The sequence below is a fragment of the Dipodomys spectabilis genome, unplaced genomic scaffold, assembly GCF_019054845.1.
Source record: "Dipodomys spectabilis isolate Male_0828 unplaced genomic scaffold, ASM1905484v1 ptg000069l, whole genome shotgun sequence".
Classification (NCBI taxonomy): domain Eukaryota; kingdom Metazoa; phylum Chordata; class Mammalia; order Rodentia; family Heteromyidae; genus Dipodomys; species Dipodomys spectabilis.
In genome coordinates, this window is record NW_024870746.1 from 21,184,686 (window position 1) to 21,206,382 (window position 21,697).

The 21,697-nt window shown below is 46.8% G+C and overlaps 2 protein-coding genes across 2 annotated transcripts in view; one reads left to right on the top strand and one right to left on the bottom strand.

Annotated features, from left to right (window-relative positions):
• Positions 1-3,016, top strand: part of Lamb3 (laminin subunit beta 3) — a 140,415-nt gene extending 137,399 nt beyond the window's left edge. The window contains exons 27-28 of the mRNA XM_042682059.1: positions 2,481-2,656; positions 2,698-3,016. Coding sequence (XP_042537993.1) covers positions 2,481-2,617 — 137 coding nt within the window. The 3' untranslated portion in view covers positions 2,618-2,656; positions 2,698-3,016. The remainder of the gene's footprint in view (positions 1-2,480; positions 2,657-2,697) is intronic.
• Positions 3,017-4,987: 1,971 nt separating this feature from the next.
• The window catches only part of Camk1g (calcium/calmodulin dependent protein kinase IG), a 29,638-nt gene continuing 12,928 nt past the window's right edge, over positions 4,988-21,697 (bottom strand). Inside the window, exons 3-13 of the mRNA XM_042681942.1 lie at positions 20,784-20,912; positions 17,640-17,714; positions 14,669-14,807; positions 13,599-13,722; positions 12,090-12,165; positions 9,814-9,926; positions 8,940-9,018; positions 7,342-7,429; positions 6,748-7,172; positions 6,042-6,170; positions 4,988-5,901 (exon numbers count right to left, since the gene is read on the bottom strand). Coding sequence (XP_042537876.1) covers positions 6,080-6,170; positions 6,748-7,172; positions 7,342-7,429; positions 8,940-9,018; positions 9,814-9,926; positions 12,090-12,165; positions 13,599-13,722; positions 14,669-14,807; positions 17,640-17,714; positions 20,784-20,912 — 1,339 coding nt within the window. The 3' untranslated portion in view covers positions 4,988-5,901; positions 6,042-6,079. The remainder of the gene's footprint in view (positions 5,902-6,041; positions 6,171-6,747; positions 7,173-7,341; positions 7,430-8,939; positions 9,019-9,813; positions 9,927-12,089; positions 12,166-13,598; positions 13,723-14,668; positions 14,808-17,639; positions 17,715-20,783; positions 20,913-21,697) is intronic.

A 21,697-nucleotide genomic window follows, 5' to 3' on the forward strand; every position in this document is an offset into this window, starting at 1 on the left:
GACACCACAAAGAAGGTTAGGTTTGGGGGTGCATGATGAATAGATGTGAGGCTATAGTCATCTATCCCCCAAGAGTAAAGCAGAAAGAACCAACTTTGAGGAAGGGGATGAGACGGCGGCTGGGTCAGTTCTTGTCCTGGTCTCGCCCATCAGTGGTTTGTATAAAGATGAAGAATTGTGATGACTGACAGTCAACACACCGGAAAACAGAATCAGCATTCTAAGGGAACATCAAATGTCTAAGTGACTGGGCTGAAAACAGCCAGATGAGATTAAATGAGGAGAAAAGTTACCCCTGGCCTTGTTCAGGCCTCACCCAGAAGTATAGCTCACGTGAGGCCTGGCTTCTTAGTGGCTCATGTTGTTGCAAACACAATATAACCGGTAAGTAAGAGGCAAACACAAGTTGTTACTCACCACACAGAGGCCGAAGACTTTTGAGCAATTGCAGGCTTGTTGCACGTCAACGTTGTCTTGCTACTGCCCCAGGTCATTAAACAAAGCAGCTGGAGTAAGGGAGGCTATAGCTCAGGGGGTGACATCAATTCAGCTTAGCCCCTGAGATGGCATGAACCTACCAACCAGAAGAGGCTCAGCTTGTACCATCAGAAAAGGGGTTTGCCTGCTTCTATTCCTTTTCCTTGAACTGGAGGATGGAGAGGGAGGGTCATGCCCACAGCGAACTCTGAGAGTGGGGCCCAGGAAACACAATGGCAGCTGTTTAACAGCCACCGTGGATGAATTTCAATATCTTACCAGCCTGGAGTTCCCATTGGCTTAATGTCAGTCCAGGGACAGAGCTGTTCTGTTTGGGGGAGGGATGGTGTTCAAGTGATGGCTAGCTACTGTGTCTTCAGAAAGAGTATTGGCAAACCTTCGTACATCAGGGAGAAAGAGACCTGACTGGATAGAGGTGTTTAGCCTGGAGAAAATAAAGCCAGAAAGATGTGCAAGTCTGACATGTGGGAATAAACCAGATCTGTTTCTGTAACCCCAGAACACAGACCTGGATAATTGTGTGGGTGGAAGGAAGACTCACTATTTGGCTTCAAGAGAAGATGACTGTTTCTGAGGGGGTGGTGGGAATACTGGAGTTTGAACTCAGCGCTTTTGTGCTTATTAGGAAGGGGCTTTATCATTTGAACCATATCCCTAACCTTTCTTGCTTAAGTTATTTTCCAGACAGGGTCTTGTGTTTTTGCTGGGGCCAACCTGGACCACAATCCTCTTAACTTATGCTTCCCACATAGCTGATGACAATAACATGCCGTTGTGCCTGGCTTGTGTAAAGATGGCTACTTCATTAAATATAACCAGACTGAGCCGGGTGCTGGTGGCTCATGCATGTAATCCTAGCAACTCAGGAGGCTGAGATATGAGGATCGAGTTCAAAGCCAGCCCAGGCAGCAAAGTCTGTGAGACTCTTTTTTTTTTTTTTGGTTCCAGTCACAGGGCCTGAACTCTGGGCCTGGGCGCTGTCCTTCAGCTCTTCAGCTCAAGGCTAGCGCTCTACCACTTGAGCCACAGTACCACTTCCGGCTTTTTTTCCTTTTTGCTTATGTGGTGCTGAGGAATCGAACCCAGGGCCTCATGCATGCGAGGCAAGCGCTCTACCACTGAGCCACCTTCCCAGCCCCATGTGAGACTCTTATCTCCAATAAAAAACCACCAGAAAACTAGAAGTGGCTCTGTGGCTCAAGTGGTAGAGCACTATCCTTGAGCTCAGGAACGGCACCCAGGCCCAGAGTTCAAACCCAATGACTGACTATATATATATATGTATGTATATATCACGCACCAGACTGGCTTCATAGTGTAATCCTGCTAATCTCTGCCTCCTAAGTAGTTAGGATTTCAAGTGTGAGCACAGCACCTGGTTAGAAAATGACTTTCAATAACCAGAGTTAACAAAAGTTAGAGCCTTGTATGGTAGTGCGTATTCCTGCCTATTCCTGGAGAACTTTCAGGCTACCCTTAGTGGGTGTTGGCTGGCCTGGATTGCTTTGGTGTCCTTCCAACATGGAGATGGTATCTGCAATGAACCAGGGAAAGACTATTGGAAGTAGCATTTCAGAGAGGAGAAAGTAGGGAAGGATTCTGGCTACTAGACTAGCTTTGGGGAGACCTTGCTTGTATGAGGGTCATTTGTAGGATGGCAGCTGTCTGGGTCCAACAGTATTGGGCTGCTCATCTTGGTGACACTAACTTACTCCCCATGTACCTGGTATCACTAAGACTGCCTAGAGCAGAGGAGAGGAGCAGAGGTGAGGGAAATAGTAGGAGGGGGGGCTCCTGGGTCCCCCAAGAAAGGGGTAAAGGCTGAGATGTGGCTGGAGAGGCCCCTGCCTTCTGAGCATGCTCCTCTCAGAGGGATTCTCTTGCTGGTGGTCCCTTGGGGAGGGGAAGGGGCAGGAAGGGGGGGGGGATCTTTAGGGGTCGCTATTTACTCCTCCCTTCCTGGCTGTTCCCTCTTGTCTCAGACATGGAGTCGGAGTTGCTGAGTGGGAGCCAGGACATCGTGCTGCACTCGGCGCGCCTGACAGGGCTGGAGAAACGTGTGGAGCAGATCCGTGACCATATCAATGGGCGTGTCCTCTACTATGCCACCTGCAAGTGATTCTCCAGCTCCAGCCTCCCCCCACCCCACTCATCAACCTCCTCCCACCCCACTCATCAGCCTCCCCCCCCCCCCCCCGCCGCTGCCCCGGTTGCTTCTGAGGGGGCAGGTTTGGCTCCAGGAGACTCCGATGCCACCTCCAGCCTGATTGGCACTACCCTGGGTGTGCAGCTGTAGGACCACCGTGGGCTACGGCAGTGGCTGCGCTGACAGGACCGCTGCATTTAAGGGACAGAGATGCCGGGGGTGGGGGTGTCATTATGGCTGGGAGTTCTCCAGCCAGGACAGCTGAACTGGGCAATGGCCCCACCCCTTGTCCTCCATTGTGACTGAATCCTGGACCAATACAAAAACTTAACAAAAAGTGAGGTGCAAATCGAAAACCCAATAAAAACCTTTGGAAAGAAACGTGGAAGATCAAAGAAAGAGGGTCTCCCTATCACGTGAACCTTCCTCACCATTTCCACCTCCCATGTGGCGTTCCTATGAGCTCAACCCCTTAGGTTGCCCTATCACATGGTCTGGCTTGATTCCTTCCATGAGAAACTAGAGGAACAATTTTCCCTTTGGAACAGCACTCCAGCTTCTGATTTACAGAGGAGGAAATAGAAATCCAAAGAAGGAAATAATGTGTTCAGATTTATAGAGTTCCCAAAGGTGTTGCCTGTCAGCTGGTTGGATCGTTTTGTTCTTCTCTCTTTCTGGTGATCGTGATAGATAACATCATGGTAGGCAAGGTGAAGCTCTTCTAGTTGGCAGTCTCCAGGCCTAGACGGTAGACTGGCAGACCCAGAGGTTTATAGCCCTAAGCCTGGAGAATTAAGGGCCTATCCCTCCTAGCTTTAGAAGCAAGAGACTTATCTCTCAAGCACTGGTTTTAGGCTTTTTGTTCCGTACTTTAGCCACCAGCATTTGACAGCTGTTTTCATCCTGGCTTCTAGCCCTGGTGAGCAGCAGCAGCAGGCAGCAGCAAGCACCTGCTGGTTCAAGCATCAGGTTTTAGATTCTATAGTAACTTCTAACACTTAGCAGCTACTGTTCTAGCTCTTGGGCCAGAGTATTGGGATCCATGACCTTTAAGGTTTGGCAGATTCCTAGAACTCTTCTAGCCTGCAGTTTCTTGTTTCTTGCTTTGCACAGCCTTCTATTTTTTCATCAGCCTTGGCTCTCCACTCTTCCTTATCTCTCTTGACTTCTGCTGTTCCTTGTTACCTTCACTGTCTGCTCCATGGAAAGTAGAAACTCTTACACTGTCCTTTTGCTGCTATTACTGCTGATGTCACCAGAGCCATCTGCTCTTTGTGTTGCCAGCTTAGCCTGCTCTACTAAAGACAAGAATCAAAAGTAGGTAAAGAAAGACCACTAGAATGAAGCCTGTTGGGGGGCTGGTAAGACCAGGATGTTGTCTCCTGGTTGACATGGAAAGTGGAGCCGTGCTTTGGTAGCAAGCATCTGTGTTTGCAGTGTTGCTTCTTCAAGGTATTCATGGAATGTATAAAGCAGCCAGGCTGCCATTGGGCCAGTCCCAGCTGTGGAGCGGGGCTGCTTGGCTGGTAGTCCTCTACTCAAGACAGCTGGATATCAGGGAAGGATCTAGCAATTGTCAGCTGGGGAATTAAATCACCTAGCCTGCCTTTCAGGGAATATAGCTTATTTGAAGGAAAATTAAGCATTGAAGAAGCGTTGACAATAAAGGCCTATCATTAACAGTAGTTAACCATGATCCATTCTTGGGGAAGATTGGGCCATTTTATCTGTCTTATAGACTGGACTGAGAGTAGAGCTAGCTACATCTCTTGGGCTCTCAAAGAGAAGTTGTAAATGAATGTGTGTTTTTGTGTAGGTGAGCAAATGTGGAGTAACAGTAACATTTATGTGCTAACAATGGCCCAGGTGCTAGGAGAGACACTTTATCTACATCAGCTTTTGTTGTTGTTGTAGTTTGAGACAGGGTCCATGTGGCCCAGGTTGGCCTTGAATTCCTTTTGCTTTCACCTCCTGAGTGCTAGGCTTACAGATGTGGCTGGTACTTCCAACCTACATTAACTTCTTCATCATTATTAGTTATTATTTATTGAGCACAGTGTTAGGTATAGCACCTGCATCATCTCATGATACAGACGAAGACATCGCTTACCCAAGATAAGAGAATGGATGCTGGAGTCAGTTGTCTGGGCTCCACAGAACCTACTCCAAAAGGTCATGAATTAGGAAACTCATACCTCTAAGTGTCAGCACATTGTAGGTGCCCAGCACATACGAGTTCTGACACATACGGATCAGCTACTGTTGCTCATTCTGGCTGACCTCAGGCTGTCCTTGAGATGTGCTAAGTTGCTTCTGACTCTGAAAGAACCAATTGAAGCGATGTAGAGAAAAATATGTCCATTTTATTGATCACAACACTGAGCAGGAAGCCGGAGAAGGAGAAGGTGAGGGTAGGAACACAGGGAAGGACAAGAGCGATGAACTTGACCTTCAGTGGGGTGTGGGAAGGGAGGCCGAGACAGGAGTAGAATTCCTGGCTGGAATGAAAATAGTCTCTAGTATAATTAATTAAGGGGTGAGGAGGACCGTGTGGTCACAATAAGAAGTCCTGATGGTCCCTAGTTATGGATTTCCTTCTATTTCCACCTTGGAGGTTGTGACACCGCTTTGGGGTTGCAGCAGGGAGGAGGGATCCACAGTGTTCTGGGAATGGGCTGGCTGGGTCTTGGTGCAGTTGGGAACTAATCCTGGAGGAAGGATTAGAGCTGTGAGCTTTTCCAGGCAGATCCCAGAAGCTGCCTAGCGTTCATGCAGAAGGACAGGCAACTACAATAGTGGGTTCAGTCTGGCCAAGAGGCCCGAGGCCAGAGAGGCAGGATTGAGTGTGTGCAGAGCGGGGGGTCTTGAGTAGAGGCCTCCATATGGCTTTGCTTGGAGAAGGTGGTGCAGCCTGGCCAGCCCACTAAGCTTTTCACAACAAACAACACAGACCCAGGTGAGCGCTATCTACAGACACTGCATGGAGCCACGACACACGTAGGGTATAGGGTCATAGAACAGGCAGGTCAGGGAGACCTGGAAACCAGCAGCTGCTTTTCCTCCTGCCCATAGCTTCAAGGACCCTCCAGGCTTTGGGGCTTCCTCCCACACTTCTGTGAACATCTGACCCAGGTGACATCAGGCTGCTGCTTCTGACCAGAACCCGCTCCTGCCACGCCCTGCTCCATGGCTCCCCATCCTCCCTCTTCAGGGTAGATGCCAGGGTTGGAAGGGCAGAGAAGAGTCGGACATGTCTCCTACAAAGGAAAGTGGTCCAGATGATGGTGGGGTTTCTATCTCAGGTCCTTTCATCCCATCATGTATGGAATCGGGCTTTCTTTCTGGGATGGAAGTTGCTCTGAGCCCAGTATCCTGGCCTTCTGCCCTTTATCCTCACCTGAAAAACTGCAGAGACACAGACACGAGCTCCCGCGATCACATAATGAGACAGACCCCAGTCTGCCCTGTCCGGCAGTGGGAGCTACCTCCATTTTTAACTGGCACCATGACCTCTGATTTGAAGTTCCTGAAAAGGAGACCAGGCAATGGTCTTAACATATTTGAGGAAGAAAGAAAAGCTGGGGTGGTGGGGTGGGAGAGAGGGCAAATGCTTTCTCTATCAATGATGTCCACTCAGCTTTTTCTTTCTGACATTCAGCAAGTACAAGCTCCTCTAGAAACACATGAGACATTAGGGTCCCCTAATCCCCACCTCTCCCAAACAGGGAGGACTTAGACACTTGGGTCTGATGCTTGCCACTCATACACACCCAGTGTGTGGGGGATTTTATCATCTCTGTTGCTTCACTGAACTTTTATAGTACCTCGATGTGAGGCGGGCTGAGCAGGAAAGGGTCCTTTCATGGACCCATTGTATAGATGGCTAAAGCAGAAGCGGAGACAGACACTGAGTTATCTTGAGCTAACAAGTGTTAGGGACAGGATCAGAAGTCTTTCCCTTGCCACCAGTCTAGACTTCTTTGCACCCTTAGACCTGCCTGAGAGAGGCCTTTAAAAAAAAAAATTGCCTCTGTCCCTTGCCTGAGTTCCTTCAGATCAGGTAGAGTGGGGATAGGGCTTTGTCTTTGCCAGGAAATACGTACTGTTTTTTGTTGGCCTTTTTGAGGAGCGTGGGCTCGGAGCAGTAGGAGGACTTTCCTTTGTTCCCAATACTCAGGCAGCTTGAACAGCAGCCACAGGGGCCTGTGGCCAGAGGCCCCTGATGCATGGGCACCAGGCTGCTGCTGATACGCAGGGAGCCATTGACCAGGCAGTTGAGGGACCTGCCCCCGGGGGCGGCGGGCTGGAGGCCTTTCTGGCAGGGCATCCTGGGTAATGCAGAGAAGGACTCGCTGGGATCCAGGACGGGGGCTTCTGTGATGGTGATCTCAGGGGAGCTGGCTCTAGAGTCTTCCGAGGCTGGGGGCGCCGGAGGCCTGTTCTCCACCTCTGGGCGGGCACCGGGGCTGTGCAGGCTCATGTGTAGCTTCCTCATGTGGTGTACCACGGCTGCCGCATTGAAGGCTTGCTGAAGAGACAGGGAGAGCAGGTATGGCCTCGGCAGCCCCCAGGTGCCCAGCCCACTGCTCATTTCAGAGAGGGACCAGGAGTCGGAGGGGATGCCTGGGGAGGCCTCCCCACCTGCCCCGCCACATCCCAGCCTCTCAACCCACCCAGCCCAGAAGACCATAACTCACCCTCCACTTGCTCTTGGCAAAGTTCTTTTGGATCTGGAGGCTGACGGATGGGTAAATGTCCCGGTGGAGGGCCGTGTTCCCATCGATCCTGGGTGTGAGAAAAGGGACCCTGGCTTTTGAGTGGCTGTGGACACTCAGCCAGGGGGGTGGACAGGGCTCTTGGCATCTAGGCCCATGTCCAAACATGTCCTATTGCTTGTAATAGGAGACAGTGGGAAAGCATAGTGCTCCATATCCCTCCCCAGGCATACCAGAAGAGGGCTTAAGTGTTGGAAAAAGTTCTTTTAGAGCAAACTGTAGCCTGGGAAACGAATCTGCCTATTGCCTGCTTACTGGGGATTGAACTCAGGGCTGCATACTTACTAGACAAGTGCGCTATCGCTTGAGCCACGCCCCTGGCCCCACCCCATTGCTTGCCTTTATAAGTAATATTTCACTAGGATACCTCCTGTGCATTCACTCAGGGGTTATGGCTGCTTTTGTGCTACTCAGCAGGGCTGAGTCAGTACCACAGAGCTAGTATGGCCAGCAAAACCTCAACTATTAACTAATTGAGCCATTATAGTAAAAGTTTACAGATCCCTGCATCATCAGGCATCATATTATCACTTTGGTTCAAAACCTTGCTTGGAAGTTAGCCTCTCCTGGATTCTTCCTCTGTGGGGCCATCGGATACAGCTGCCCCTCTTTCCTTTCCTTTAGCCTCTTAGTTACCAGCTGCTAAGTGTTCCTCAAACATATGCCATGTCCACATGTCCTGGAACAGCTAACTAGTAATGAGAGCCCTGGTCCCTGATCCCTAGGAAACTATAATCTGGGTATGTGGAGTTTCACCCTATGGGTTAGAAAGATGGACAGTGATCTGGTGATTAATTGAGAAATGGGGAGTTTGGCATGGGAAGTGTGGGTTTCAGGGGCTCTAGGGAAGGGGACCTGGATCCTAAATTAGAGGCAGGACCTTCTCAGTGGTTCACGGGATAGTTAGGAAAGAGCTTGGTTTATGGGATGGAGGGCATAGAGATGTAGTTCTTAGATCTGTCTGGAATATAGAAAATGTGTTGAAAATCTTTGGAAATACTGCTGGAGTGAAAGGGCCAGAACAGATTAGGCAAAACCCGGAGAGAGAAAGGAATCTTGTTTGCTGTGGCAGATTCTCAGGTAAGGGAGATTCTCAGGTAAGTGTTTCAAGAGCTCTTTGCCTGTTGGACCAATTGGCTGATTGTGATTGTGCTTAAAACCCTTCCTATGGAACAGGTTTTGCTCTTAACAGGTTTTGCTTAACAGGAGGTTCTTAAGAACAGAAAAGGGCTGCCTGCTGAGTAACTAGTTTCAGTGTGGCACCATGCCACCCAGTTCTGAATGACAGCCTCTGGTACTGACTGGTCCCGCCAGCTGCCAGTGGGAGGTCAGATCCTCTGGACTCAGTTCTGGAGATGTCTGCATCTCCAGGAGGCTCTGAGGAGCAACTGTGAGTCCCTTGAATGTCACAGTCGTCACTGGCTCAGGACTAGCAGTTCTAGGCAATAGCTCTGTGAGTGACTCGGAGTGGCTCTGGGGCCCAGGCTCAGCACTTAGGACCCACCCCATTTTTCACTCACCAGGGGTGCCTCAAGGCCTTGTCACAGGTGTACCGCTCGTTTGGGTCCTTTTCTAGCAAGTGGCAAATGAAATCTTTAGCTAAGGGGAACAAGCAAAGACACGACAACTAAGGACCAAATTTCATGACTGATGGAAAGTCACTTCCGGGCTGGTGGGTGGCTGTGAATACATCTTTAGCTAATCTTCCAAGGAGGTAATTTTAAGAGTCTTAGAGAAAGAGAGAGAGAGAGAGAAAAAAAAGAACTCCAAACCGCCTTACAGCAACCCACCATAAGCCACCCAAGAAGCAAGGCTCTGCACAGCCTCACCCACGCAGCGTTGTGGAAATCACAGGAGTCACGAGGCACCAGTGTGCCCGCACACCCTGCGTGTGTGTGTGTGTGTGTGTGTGTGTGTGTGTGTGTGTGTGTGTGTGTGTTTGTGCTGATATATGGGCCAGCATTGGCATGTGGGTTCGCATGTGAGCGCTGGCCCTAATCTCTACATAAAAAGCCCAATAAGGCATGTGTGATTTTCTTCACGCGGACATGGTGCTCCATCCTGATAGCTAAGCCCTTGGTTTTGCCACTCTTGCCAGGAATGCTTCTTTCCACCAGGCTCTGCTTGCCTGGCTTTTCAGCTAAGCTCCCACCCTCTGCCACCTCTGTCCCTAGGCACAGAAGGGTTCTACCTCTAGGAAAACAAGAACATCCAAATATTTCTCTCTGGCCTTTGAACCAGATGAAAATGTATCTACTTCTCCTGGAAGCATGTCCTGTTAAGATTCCCAGGGACTTCCAAGAGTCAAGACTGTCATCCTTTGCTAAGAGATTTTTCTCTTGGCAGCCTCTGCCTTGAGCCTGTGACCTTGACGGTCACCTCCACTGGCCTTACCTGACTCAGAAATGTCATCCCAGAATGGAGACTCAAACTCATAGTAGCCTTCTTTGATCTTCTCAAAAAGCTTAGACTCGGTTTCTTCATAGAAAGGAGGGTACCCACACAGCCTGCAGGGGGACAGGAGGAGGCATGCTGCTGGGTAGCCTTCTCTTCTTTGCCCAGCCTCCCACTGCATACACAGGTGAACAGGGAGGGTCCTACACCCACAAGGTGACCAGGATGTGACTCTGATTCAGGGATGGTTGAGGTCTCATAAAGAGCAAGGCACCCATGTTCACTGCTGCACTATTCAACATAGCCAAGCTGTGGAAACAGCCCAGATGCCCTAAAATGGATGAGTGGGTGAAGAAAAGGTGATCTCTATGGAGTCAATTTTACTCATCATAGCATTATGTCCTGTGTAGGAGAATGGATGGGCCTGGGAAAAAAATGGATGATGTTAGGTAAAGTAAGTCATGGTCAGAGAGACAAATGGCAAATGTCTTCTCTCATGTGGAAGTTAGATTTAAATCATGAACATATATGTGAAAAACATATAGAGTGTAATCTAAATTCATGCATGAAGAAATTGGCTGGGACTGGGAAGGTGGCTCAGTGGTAGAGCGCTTGCCTTGCATGCATAAGGTCCTCGGTTCGATTCCTCAGCACCACATAAGCAAAAAGAAAAAAGCTGGAAGTGGCGCTGTGGCTCAAGTGGTAGAGCGCTAGCCTTGAGCTGAAGAGCTGAGGAACAGCGCCCAGGCCCAGAGTTCAGGCCCCACGACCGGACCCCCCCCCCCCAAAAAAAAGAAATGGGCTAAGATATGCTATACTTAGGGGAGGATTCTAATAGTGTAGCTCCTTTGAACAACTAGCTTATAATAACAAAATGAATACTAGGACTCTAAAACATGTTTTGTTGTGTGTGGGGGGGGGCGGGAAAGAGGTGGGGAGCATGGGATCTAAGGGAAAGGGGCAAGATAAAAGGAGGGAGGAAGGTGGGGTGAAAACAGTCATAATATTCAATGTATGTACATGAAAATGGAACGAGGTAACCTGAGGGATGGTTGGTGATGGGAGAGATGAGGGAGAGTAATGGGAGAGGTGATACTGATCAGGATGCACTTTACTTATAAACTGACAAGGAGAATTGAAACCCCTTTGTACAACTACTTAAAGATCATAAAGACTTAACGCTAGGGCTGGGAAGGTGGCTCAGTGGTAGAGTGCTTGCCTCGCATGCACGAGGCCCTGGGTTTGATTCCTCAGCATCACATATGCAGAAAAAAGCCAGAAGAGGCACCATAACTTAAGTGGTAGAGCGCCAGCCTTTTGCTGAAGAGCTAAGGGCCAGCACCCAGGCCAGAGTTCAGGCCCCATGACCAACAAAAATAAATAAAAACAAAAAAAATAAAAACTTAAAGTTAAAAATTGTAATAATAATAATAATAATAAACATTATCCCAAGAGTATGTGTAGGAGCCGAAGACTGAATGGCATTCCCTCCAAACCCCTGGCACCTCTCCTTGTATTTCCTCAGACTCTTCCCTGCTCTGTACAAAATACCTTTCAGAATGTGCGGTAACTGTCTACCTGAATGTAAGTTTCACAAGAGATAGATTCAGGCTCTGTCCTTTTGTTCAGTGCCCTATTCTTTAGCACCTAGCCCAAGGATTGTTGAGTAAAGGAATGAATGAGAGTAATTATTCAGCAGAAATGGGAGAAAGAGAGTCAAATCCATTCTGAGAGATTAATGTCTAATAGTAGGGAGGTTATTTTCCTAAGGAGCAAAGTTGTTGTTGTTGTTGTTGTTTTTGCAGGTGAGGAAGGACAGTAGAGAAGAGGTGATAAACAGGTGAAGGAAAAGAGAGAGCTCAAGAAAGCACAGGGGAGTAAAAGAGAGAATCTGACCAGCTTCATACAGCCATATCTACCTTGGGTGCCACGGGAGAAGGGTGAGGTTGAGGAGAATTAGGTCTACGTGTGATCCAAGCCTAGCTTGGCCTCTTTTTTTCCTTGCTGGTCTCATCCAGTGGGACTCAGTACATTTATATATGGCACAGAGGAGGGGAAAGTCAGGTGCCTAATCAGTGGGTTGGTACACGCTGGGCTGTATTTGTATCACTTGCTGGAGATCAGGACAGGGGAAACCTTGGAGTTGTCAGCCTAAATAAGCTCTACATGTCTGCATTTGTGATGGGTAGGGGGATCTGAGACAGGACAGAGAGGAAGAAAGGGCAAGCAGGCCCTGAGACTTTTCAGGGACTGAGCCAATGCCAGTTTCTACTCACAATATGTAGGTGATGACGCCAATGGACCAGCAATCCACAGCCTTGCTGTAGGGTTTCTGGGCCAGCACTTCCGGAGCTGCAGCAAACCAATGGCAGAGTCAAGGCTGGGGGCAAGAGAAGAGGGCTATGGGGTGGGGCTGAAGGCCAGGAAGAGGCTTAGAGAGGTGGATAAATGTAGCCCAGGGGATAGTGGAGTTTTCCATGAGACTGAAAACTCCCAGTGACAGGCTGTGTTACACACGTATGAATACATCTTATTGTGATAATGAATTCTCCATCAAACTACAAGTTTACTGTGTCAGTCAAGTCTATATCACTCTTCCATTATATTGGAGGTCTCTAGAGCACCAATTTCCCCATCAGACTGAGTACTCTGTGAAAAAGGGCTGCATGCCCCTTCACACTCTTTCTACCAGTCAGGCTCTCATTTTCTCTTTTGGTTAGGATGCTCCAAGAGTAGGCAGTAACTTTGCCATCAGACTATGGGTACTTGGTGAAGGCAGATGTTTAGTCTGCTCCTATCTGATTGAGAAGGTTATGATGACAGGTAGCATGTCTTCCTCTGATTGGGATCCCTGCTGTTGATCCCAGATAAAATAGCTTTCTACCAATTGACTTTTTCTAGCAATTGACTTTTCCTTTCTAGAAAGAGTGTAGGTTCCCTTTCTTGTTTTTTGTTTTGTTTTGTTTTGTTTTCTTTTTTTTTTTTGTTTCTTTTTGGGTCCGGTCGTGGGGCCTGAACTCTGGGCCTGGGCGCTGTCCCTCAGCTCTTCAGCTCAAGGCTAGCACTCTACCACTTGAGCCACAGCGCCACTTCTGGCTTTTTTCTTTTTGCTTATATGGTGCTGAGGAGTCGAACCCAGGGCCTCATGCATGCAAGGCAAGCGCTCTACCACTGAGCCACCTTCCCAGCCCTTGTAGGTTCCCTTTCCAAGTTAGGGCTCTGCTTTCCACTTCCTGACTCCAAACAGGTGTTGCATTGAGGACAGGGATGCTCTCACTAGTACCCTGTCTTCTCTCACCTTTTTGGGAATCCTGGAAGGCTACAGGGCTGTTCAGGCAGGATACTCCATCTTTGCCAGTTCCTGGATTGCTTCCTAGGGCCCATATCTGGGTTTCTTAGGCATAAACTCAATACTTTGTGTATCCAGGCACCTAAAAAGTGTCTTCTAGAGTGGGATGAAGGAGAAGGAGCTGGTGTTCAACCCTTTAGCTCTCTACTGACTTCTGGGGCTGTGATCTTGTCTCTGGAAGGAAGTATCTTTGGAGATAGCAGTAAAGAATGTCTGGAGACTACGGGAAGGAGCAGCTTGTTTTTAAGGATTTCAGAGCCGTAGGGATAGTTCCAGTGGTAGATGAATTGGCTGGTCTTCATAGCCTAAGTGCAAGTTATGCCTGCATAGCCTCTGAAATTAAACTCCGTCTCTGTACAGTCACCCCTCTCTTGAATTTCAACCATGGGATTGAACACAGTCTGCTAGTCAACCTCCCCACCACGCCCAGACTTACCCACATAGCCAGGGGTCCCACAGGCCGTGGACATGACGCCACTCTGCTCCATCTTTGACAGACCAAAGTCTGTGATCATGATCTTTGAATTCTCTTCCGGGGTGAGGTATAGAAGGTTCTCAGGCTATGGGAGAAGGAAATACAGAGTATAAGACTTGATCATCTGAAGCACAGAACATTTTCTAACCCATTTATATATAATCTCTTCGGGAGCTGAGCCCTAGGCTCCTAACTCCAAGGCCAAGTTCATCTTTCCCCAAGTATGTTTCCCTCCCTCCCTCCGTCCCTCCGTCCCTCCCTCCCTCCCTCCCTCCCTTCCTTCCTTCCTTCCTTCCCCCTCTCTGTATCTTTACTCCTTCACCTCAGAACTTTATTTTATTTATTTTTTTTTGGGGGGGTCCAGTCGTGGGGCCTGAACTCTGGGCCTGGGCGCTGTCCCTCAGCTCTTCAGCTCAAGGCTAGAGCTCTACCACTTGAGCCACAGTGCCACTAACAGCTTTTTTCTTTTTGCTTATGTGGTGCTGAGGAATCGAACCCAGGGCCTCGAGCATGCAAGGCAAGTGCTCTACCACTGAGCCACCTTCCCAGCCCAGAACTTTATTTTATTTATAGACTTTTCTCAGTCCTATAACCCTTTCCCCTTCCCTCTCAACTTTCCTAGAATATTTGTTGGAATCAACCCTGGGCTAATTATCTCTGATCCCATCTAAGCCTGTTGCAATGCCTGGGACCCTACAGATCCTTGATGAATAATCTGTTAAACTTGATTTTGGCTAATGTGTATTTTGACATCCCATTGACAGTGAAAGGTTCAGGAAAAGACTGAAGTTCAAATGAACAGTTATTACTTAGCCACCTACGGTTTATTTAAGGAATGAAGACTGAAGTTCAAATGAACAGTTAATGTTCAAATGAACAGACACCTGAGGTTTATTTAAGGAATGAAGAGATAAAGAGGACTTGGAAGTCCAACTCATCCCGTCTTCTCCTTTTAGAGAGCTGGATTTCCCGTGACCCACATAGCTGAGGAGTCTTTGTCTGTTTCCCACTGAGCACTCCCAGCTTGGCACCTTTAAGTCTCTGTGGACGATGCCATTCTCATGAAGGTACTTCACTGCTGACAAGACCTGCTGGATCACCAGGCTGGCATCCTTCTCTGTGTAGACGCCTCGTTCCAGGATCCGGTCGAAGAGCTCCCCTCCAGAAACGCTGTGGGCACAGGGGCAAGAGTAAGAATCTAGCTCTTAGTTCAGGTGAAAGGAATGAAAATGTGTCTGCTTTTGTAACCAGGTGAAATACAGCTGTACTGGAATAGGCAACTGCCCATCCACTACAAAGGGTGTAGGGGGAAACATTTCTGTCTTAGAACACTTCCTCTGGATGCCTAAAATGATACCACTAGGCCAATATCATTTCTTTGATCCAAGCATTGACTTCTCTCTAGAAACTTACTTTAAAATTCAAGTGTCCCTGGTTGGGTTTATATGAGGAGTCAATAATCCCTTATTGTGGACTTTGTGTGTGTATGTGTGTGTGTGTGTGTATGTGTGTGTCTGTGTGTGTGTGTGTCTGTGTGTGTGTGTCTGTGTGTGTATGAGAGAGAGAGAGAGAGAGAGAGTCCTGGGGCTTTAACTCAGGGCCTGGGCACTGTCCCTGTGCTCTTTTTGTTCAAGGCTAGTGCTTTACCACTTTGAGCCACAGCACACTTCCAGGTTTCTGGTGATTAATTGGAGCTAAGACACTTGCCTACTTTCTCAGCCTGAATAAGCTAGGATTACAGGCATGAGCCACTGGTGCCCAGCTTTTTTGTTTTGAAAGCAGTTTTCCTTTCTGTCCTAGGACACAGGAAATCCCAATAAAACAGTCGATTTCATTTGGGCACAGAAAGAGGTGTGAAAATGAGATGAACTGTCTTCATATTAGGGTTTCTTCCCTCATTTTAGAAAACTGGGCTATCTAAAGCTGGAATTACACTAGGGTCTTTGGTTGTTTGGAGACTTTAATGGTATGGGATCTCAGGACTTAGGGAAGGCTAATGATCAAGTCTAACTCCCCACCACTGGAATACCATCTATACTATTTTTGTCTAGAAATTTTCTAGTTGGTACTGGATGCATAAGTGTCAGAGATTTCACTACATTCTGTGACACATTATTTTATCTTTGGGCATTTAAACATATTTCTATATGTTATATTGAAATCTGATGCTCTGTAGTTCCTTCTAGTGCATACCAATTCCATCTACTGGCATTGAACATTGAATAGAACAAGAGAAACATCCTTTAACATGAATCTTTTCATAAATCTACTGCAAAGCCAGGAGAATGCTGTCCTGAGGCTTCCTTCTCTTCTTTGGGATGAACATCTCCAGCCTGTTTCAACCATGACCCAGGGTTTACAATCTTCTCATCCTGCCTCCTGTTCCCAACTCTTCTATGAAATTAGAATGTGGCTATGCACACAGGATACCTCAGTGGAGTGGTGGCAAAGGAATAGAATTTCTCCAGCCAATCAAAGGCACAGCAGCCTCTTCTCTTGGTTTCTGCCCTTAAGTGCTGGACTCTACTATAGGAGTAGGAGGACCACATGAATTATGTTCTTTGTATACAGCCGATTATGAGTGGCTCTTTGGAGAACTAGAGCCACACTTCCACTTTTGGCTTTTGGCTGGTTAATTAGAGATAAGAACTTTATGGACTTTTCTACCAGGCTGGCTTTGAATCTCAATCCTCAGATCTCAGTCTCCTGAGTAACCACCATCAGCCTTCTGAGTGATGGTATGGTAATCCTTTGAATTGACCTCCAAAGCTTCACATGGTCCCAGTTAAATTGTTAGTGCCACACGGGTCTTTCCATGCCTAACCCTCTCCTTTGACTGTTGGTTACTCTTCTTTATTGGGCTCAGCGAGCCCAGGAGTTATTCAACTACTTAAACCTGAGTTAAGGCATTCAACTTTCCAAGGAATCGGCCTATGAGTCAAAAAGTATATTGTATCCATCCGTGCTAAGATGGCAGAGTTGAATATCTGTGCACCTAAGGGTATATGGTGTGCTCTATAAATACTCTAAAAATGTATATCTACAGTGAAGGGTAAGTGAATCTGACCTCTCAAGAGCACTGGCAAACCCACACAACAGCCCCTGTTACCCAGAACTCTTACTTGGTTGCAGCTGGTGATGGTGATGCAGAGAATTTTCTAATAAAACCCCACACAGCTGTTTTTAAATTCAAGTGGCTCTCTTTTTGAGAAAATCTTTTTTTATACTGAACTTAAATCTGCCTAGCTGTGGATTTCACTCCTCTAGTAATTTGACCCTGGGGTGATGTTAAATGTTTATTATCCAATGGACAGACATGGACTGGTCCGAAGGGACTCAAGTTAGAATGTTAGAGAAAGGTTTGGGTGACTGATGCTCTGCCTGACTTTATTCTTGTTGCTGGGTTGTGTGGAAATCTCAGAAAACCAAGGGAGAGGAAGAGAGCATCGGAAGAGCACTGACAGATATCTACCTTCTTTTTGAAGGAAACATTCCCGTAAGTAGTAATCCAGCACTGGTATATAAATCAGTCTCTAAATCAGTCTGACCCTAATGACTCAGTATTGCAGTGTCTCTTAAAGTAATTCTTTTTGAAAAGTACTGGAGATGGAACTCAGGGCTTTATGCTTGCTAGAAAGGCTTTCTACCATGCCATTCATGGCCCTTGGCCATTTTTTGCTTTGGTTACTTTTTGAGCTGGCCTGGACCTCGAGCCTCCTAATTTTGCTTCTTGCACAGCTGGAGTGACAGGCACATGCCATTGTGCCAGAGCTTTTTATTGGTTGAGATCAAGTCTTTGTGAACTTTATATCTGGGCTGGCCTCAAACGTCAGTCCTCTCCAGCTCAGTCTCTCAAGTGGCTAGGATTACAGGCCTAAGGCACGGTGTCCAGCTTTAACTCACCACCCTTTCTTTGCCACTGACCAACATCCTCTGAGCCTCCCAGGCCTCTGCAGACCTGTGTGGAGGAGGTGTGGAGGAGGCGGGTCACCCTCCACTTACAGCTGCATGACCAGGTAGTAGTGCGTGGTGCTCTCGTAGATGTCCTCCAAGGTCACAATGTTTTCATGTTTGATCCTGGGGAGGAAAAGTAAGTGACACAGTGAGAGCTATGTGGTCCAGACAAGGCTGCAGACTCAGTCACAAATTTCTGCTGGAGACATGCTTTGTTTTGTGCCATTTTGGGGCTTGAACTCTTGGTGTTATCCCTGAGTTTTTAATGCTCAAGGCTAGAATTCTATTGCTCAATCTGTAGCTCTACTTCCAGTTTTTTGGTAGTTAATTGGAGATTAGAGTCCCATGGGTTTTCTTTTCTAGGCTAGCTTCCACCCATGCTCCTCAGATCTCAGCCTTATGAGTAGCTAGGATTACAGGCAGGAGCCACCAGCATCCGGCCTGCTGGCAATGTTTCAGAAGACTACGTCCCTGGGAAACCTCCCTAACAAGGAGGCTGTCACCAAATAATCTCAGAGAAGTGATCTCCAGGGAGCTACTCCATTAACATCTATAGAATGAACAATTGATCTCCCTGCTTTCATGGAATGAAACCATTTCATTGATATCATAAACTTTATCAAAAGAGGAAGTTAAATCATCAAGGAAATGAGAGAGACAGAGAGAGAGAGAGAGACAGACAGACAGACAGAGAAGGTGTGGCATTGCTCAAAAAACAATGTATTCTTTACCTGACATGTAACTGTAACCCCTCTGCATATTGCCTTTATAATAACAATAACTTTTTTAATGAGTGAAAGAAGAACTAGAGATGTAGCTCAAAGGTAGATCATAAACTTAGCATTTGCTAGGGTGTAAGGCTTGATCACCAGTAAAGTATACACAGAGAGAGAGAGAGAGAGAGAGAGAGAGAGAGAGAGAGAGAGAGAGAGAGAGAGAGAGAGAGAGAGAGGGCAGGCTAAGAGAGTAGCTTATAGTATAAAATGGGTATCCAGATCTTTCAGAAACATTGAGTGAAACAAACTTGCTATGATAGGACTGACCTTGGTTAACTAGCTCTCTTTTCAGTACACATAGAGGAACTTACTTCCTGTGATCCTCAACTAGGGGTTACTTGGCCCATGAGTGGACATTTGATAATCTGACATCCAGGAGGTGGAGGCAAAAATGCTGTTTAAAATCTATCCATACATAGGGTAGCCCCCAATGCAATAGAGAATGAATGGTCTGGTCCAAAATGTCAGTAGTGTTTTGTGGTTGAGAAACTCTGCCCTAGGTTACCTATGTCTGGGATCACTCAGAGACTGAGTCAGGCAGAACAATCCTATGCACCAAAGGCTTGGTTTTCCAGGCAGCAGTTCTCGCATGCCTGCAGAAGGAGGAGCTCTCCAGGAAGTTTTATGCATGGCTGCGGAACACAACAACTTAGACTCTGAGTCAGTTGGGCCTGAGTTCAGAGCTGGCTCAGGTGTTTACTATCATTAGCTGGCTTTCTCAAATCTTCTAAGCCTCATTTGCCTTGTCTGAAAAATACTTTGCTTTTACACAGGGTTATATCAGGATTCAAAGAGAAAGTACTTAGTCTAGCACCTAGAAGGATAGCAAACACATAATCAGTATTATTTATATTATATTATATTACTGTGTATCCAAACTAGAGACATTTAAGAAATACAGATCTCTTGCAAGGGTTGCTTGATGAATTCAACTGTACTCATCAGCTGACAATACTAATGTTAACTTGTTGAACAGTCACTCACTGAACAAATACTTGCTGAATAACTATGCTGTTGATACAGAGTGATAAAAACAACTATAGTCTTTGCTCTCCATCAGTTTAGCCCCTTCCTCTGTCTTAACCTTTCTAGTGCCTAGATTTATTTTCCCATCATCCTACTAGACAACTCCATGTAAAAATAAGTGGGTGCCTACATTCAATATGATCTAATCATCCCATTTTTTATCCCAAGTGATGGTATTATTTGGTTCTCTCTCTCTCTCTCTCTGGATCTTGCACATACTAGGCAAGTGCTCTACCACTGAGCTACACTCCAACATTAAGACATTTTTGTACTTAATGACACTTATTTGTTTACTCACACAATCGTGTTTAATGATTTTTTTCTATAATCTTACAGGTTAATACCAGACTTAAGGACTTTTCTCTCTGAAATACCTTCGTATACCATCTTCTGATCCCCACAGGATCTGTTTCCTCGCCCATGCCTATATTATTAAGAAAAGCTTGCACCTACTACATTTGTTTTCTTCCCCTCCCATCCTTCAGCATACTTAAAATACTCATCTGATCATGGGACTCCTTACTTAACATCCTTGGATGACTTCTTTGCCCACCAAATAACCAGTATTCCATAGCATGACATAGAAGATGCTGACCCTTGAGCTTCCTCTCTTTAAGTACAGGGACTTCTAATACTTTTCTCCTTGCCCTTCCATGTTTTTGCCCTTCCATGACTCTACATGAAAGTTTGTTATTCTTGGTCTGAATTCCCTCTCCAGGTTGTTCTTCTTTCCTCCACAGAATTCTACTCATTCATCAAGGCTTTTCTTCTCTGAAAAAATGTGTCAAATAACCCATAGTCACAAGACGCACACAGGTGAAATAAATCTGTTGCCCCTGAACTCTGCCTTCAGCTATTGTACCTTGTCTGAGATGGTTAGAGTTCGTTATGGTCGCTCCTGAGGGTAAGGAATTTTGCCTTAGCTTTCTGGTCCTAGCCCTGAGTTAGTGTGCCTACAATTCTTTTGGTTCGTCCTAGGAGACCTCACTGTAAACGTTTTATGATTTGCTAATGTAGTCCCGATCACCAGGGCTGTGGTGTTAAACATACATGAGCTTTGGATCAAATTAAGGCTCATTTCCAAGTCTTGTGCTGTCTTCTTCATTATTGATTCTTCCTGAGGTTAGCCATCAACTGACTTCTGTTCCTTTGAGCTAATTATTCTCTGGCTTTCATGCGCAAACCAGCTCTGCCACCAGTGGCTTCATTGGTCAGTGTTCTGGGAGAGAAAATTCAGAGGGTATCTGACTAAACTTGGTGATTGGGTAAACTAACTGACCCATCAATTCAGTCAAAAGGAGTGGAAATCAAACTCATTGTTTTTCTTGAAGGTCATTTGGGAAGGACACGTGATCCCAAGCTGCACTGACCCACCTTAGCAAGCACTCACCTTTTCAACACAGCAATCTCGTTCTCCAGGCTGCTGTCCCGGAAGGCAGGTGACTTCTTGATGCACTTCAGAGCAAAGAGCTTCCCGGTCACCCTCTGTTTCACCAGGAACACTTCTGAAAAAGCTCCTCTGAGGGGAAGATGTCAACACATGAAACTTAGTTCTAGCTGTCTAGAGAACACTCTGGTGGCAAAATGAAAGTATAGATAAAGGAGAGTGGAAGATAATACATTTCTATTGTCACACGAGTTGTATTGATGACAGAGCCTATAAGACATGCCAGCACGTTCTCTCCTTCAGAGATCATATAGGATGGAAAAGACCTTGCCATGGACCAAGAGACCATGCAGATGCTTTTCCTGCTTCTATAATTTGGAAATAACTTCCAGAGACTCTGCATCAGCCGTGGAGAATTGTCATTTACCCCCTTCCAATGTGGCACAGTATGGCCCACTGATGGGACCCATGGCTCTAGATCTGGAGATCAGACTCAGATCCAACAGGACCAGAAGAGAAAAGTCTCCGGTATCAGTTTTAAGTTTGTTTTTTATTTAAACACAGGGACTTACCATGTTGCTCAGGTTAGCTTTGAACCCCTGGAATCAAACAATCCTCCTGCCTCAGCCTCCAAACTAGCTAGACTACTGATGTGCCATCATCACCTCGCTGATAAACAACCCAAACAATTTTCAGAGCACAAGAGGAGCTGACCATCCTCTCACTCATTCTGGTAGCCTTTGCAAGGGTGAAAGAATCCAGCAGCTTTCGGGGTAGGTTTTCTGCGACAGAATAGATGGAACCGAATGGGAAAACAGGGCAAGATCTCAAATGATAGGATTCTTAGTTTTCAGGTGTCTGTCTGAGACCAAGCCATCAAAACAGCAGGTAAGTTAGGGTTGGATGCTGGAACCTGA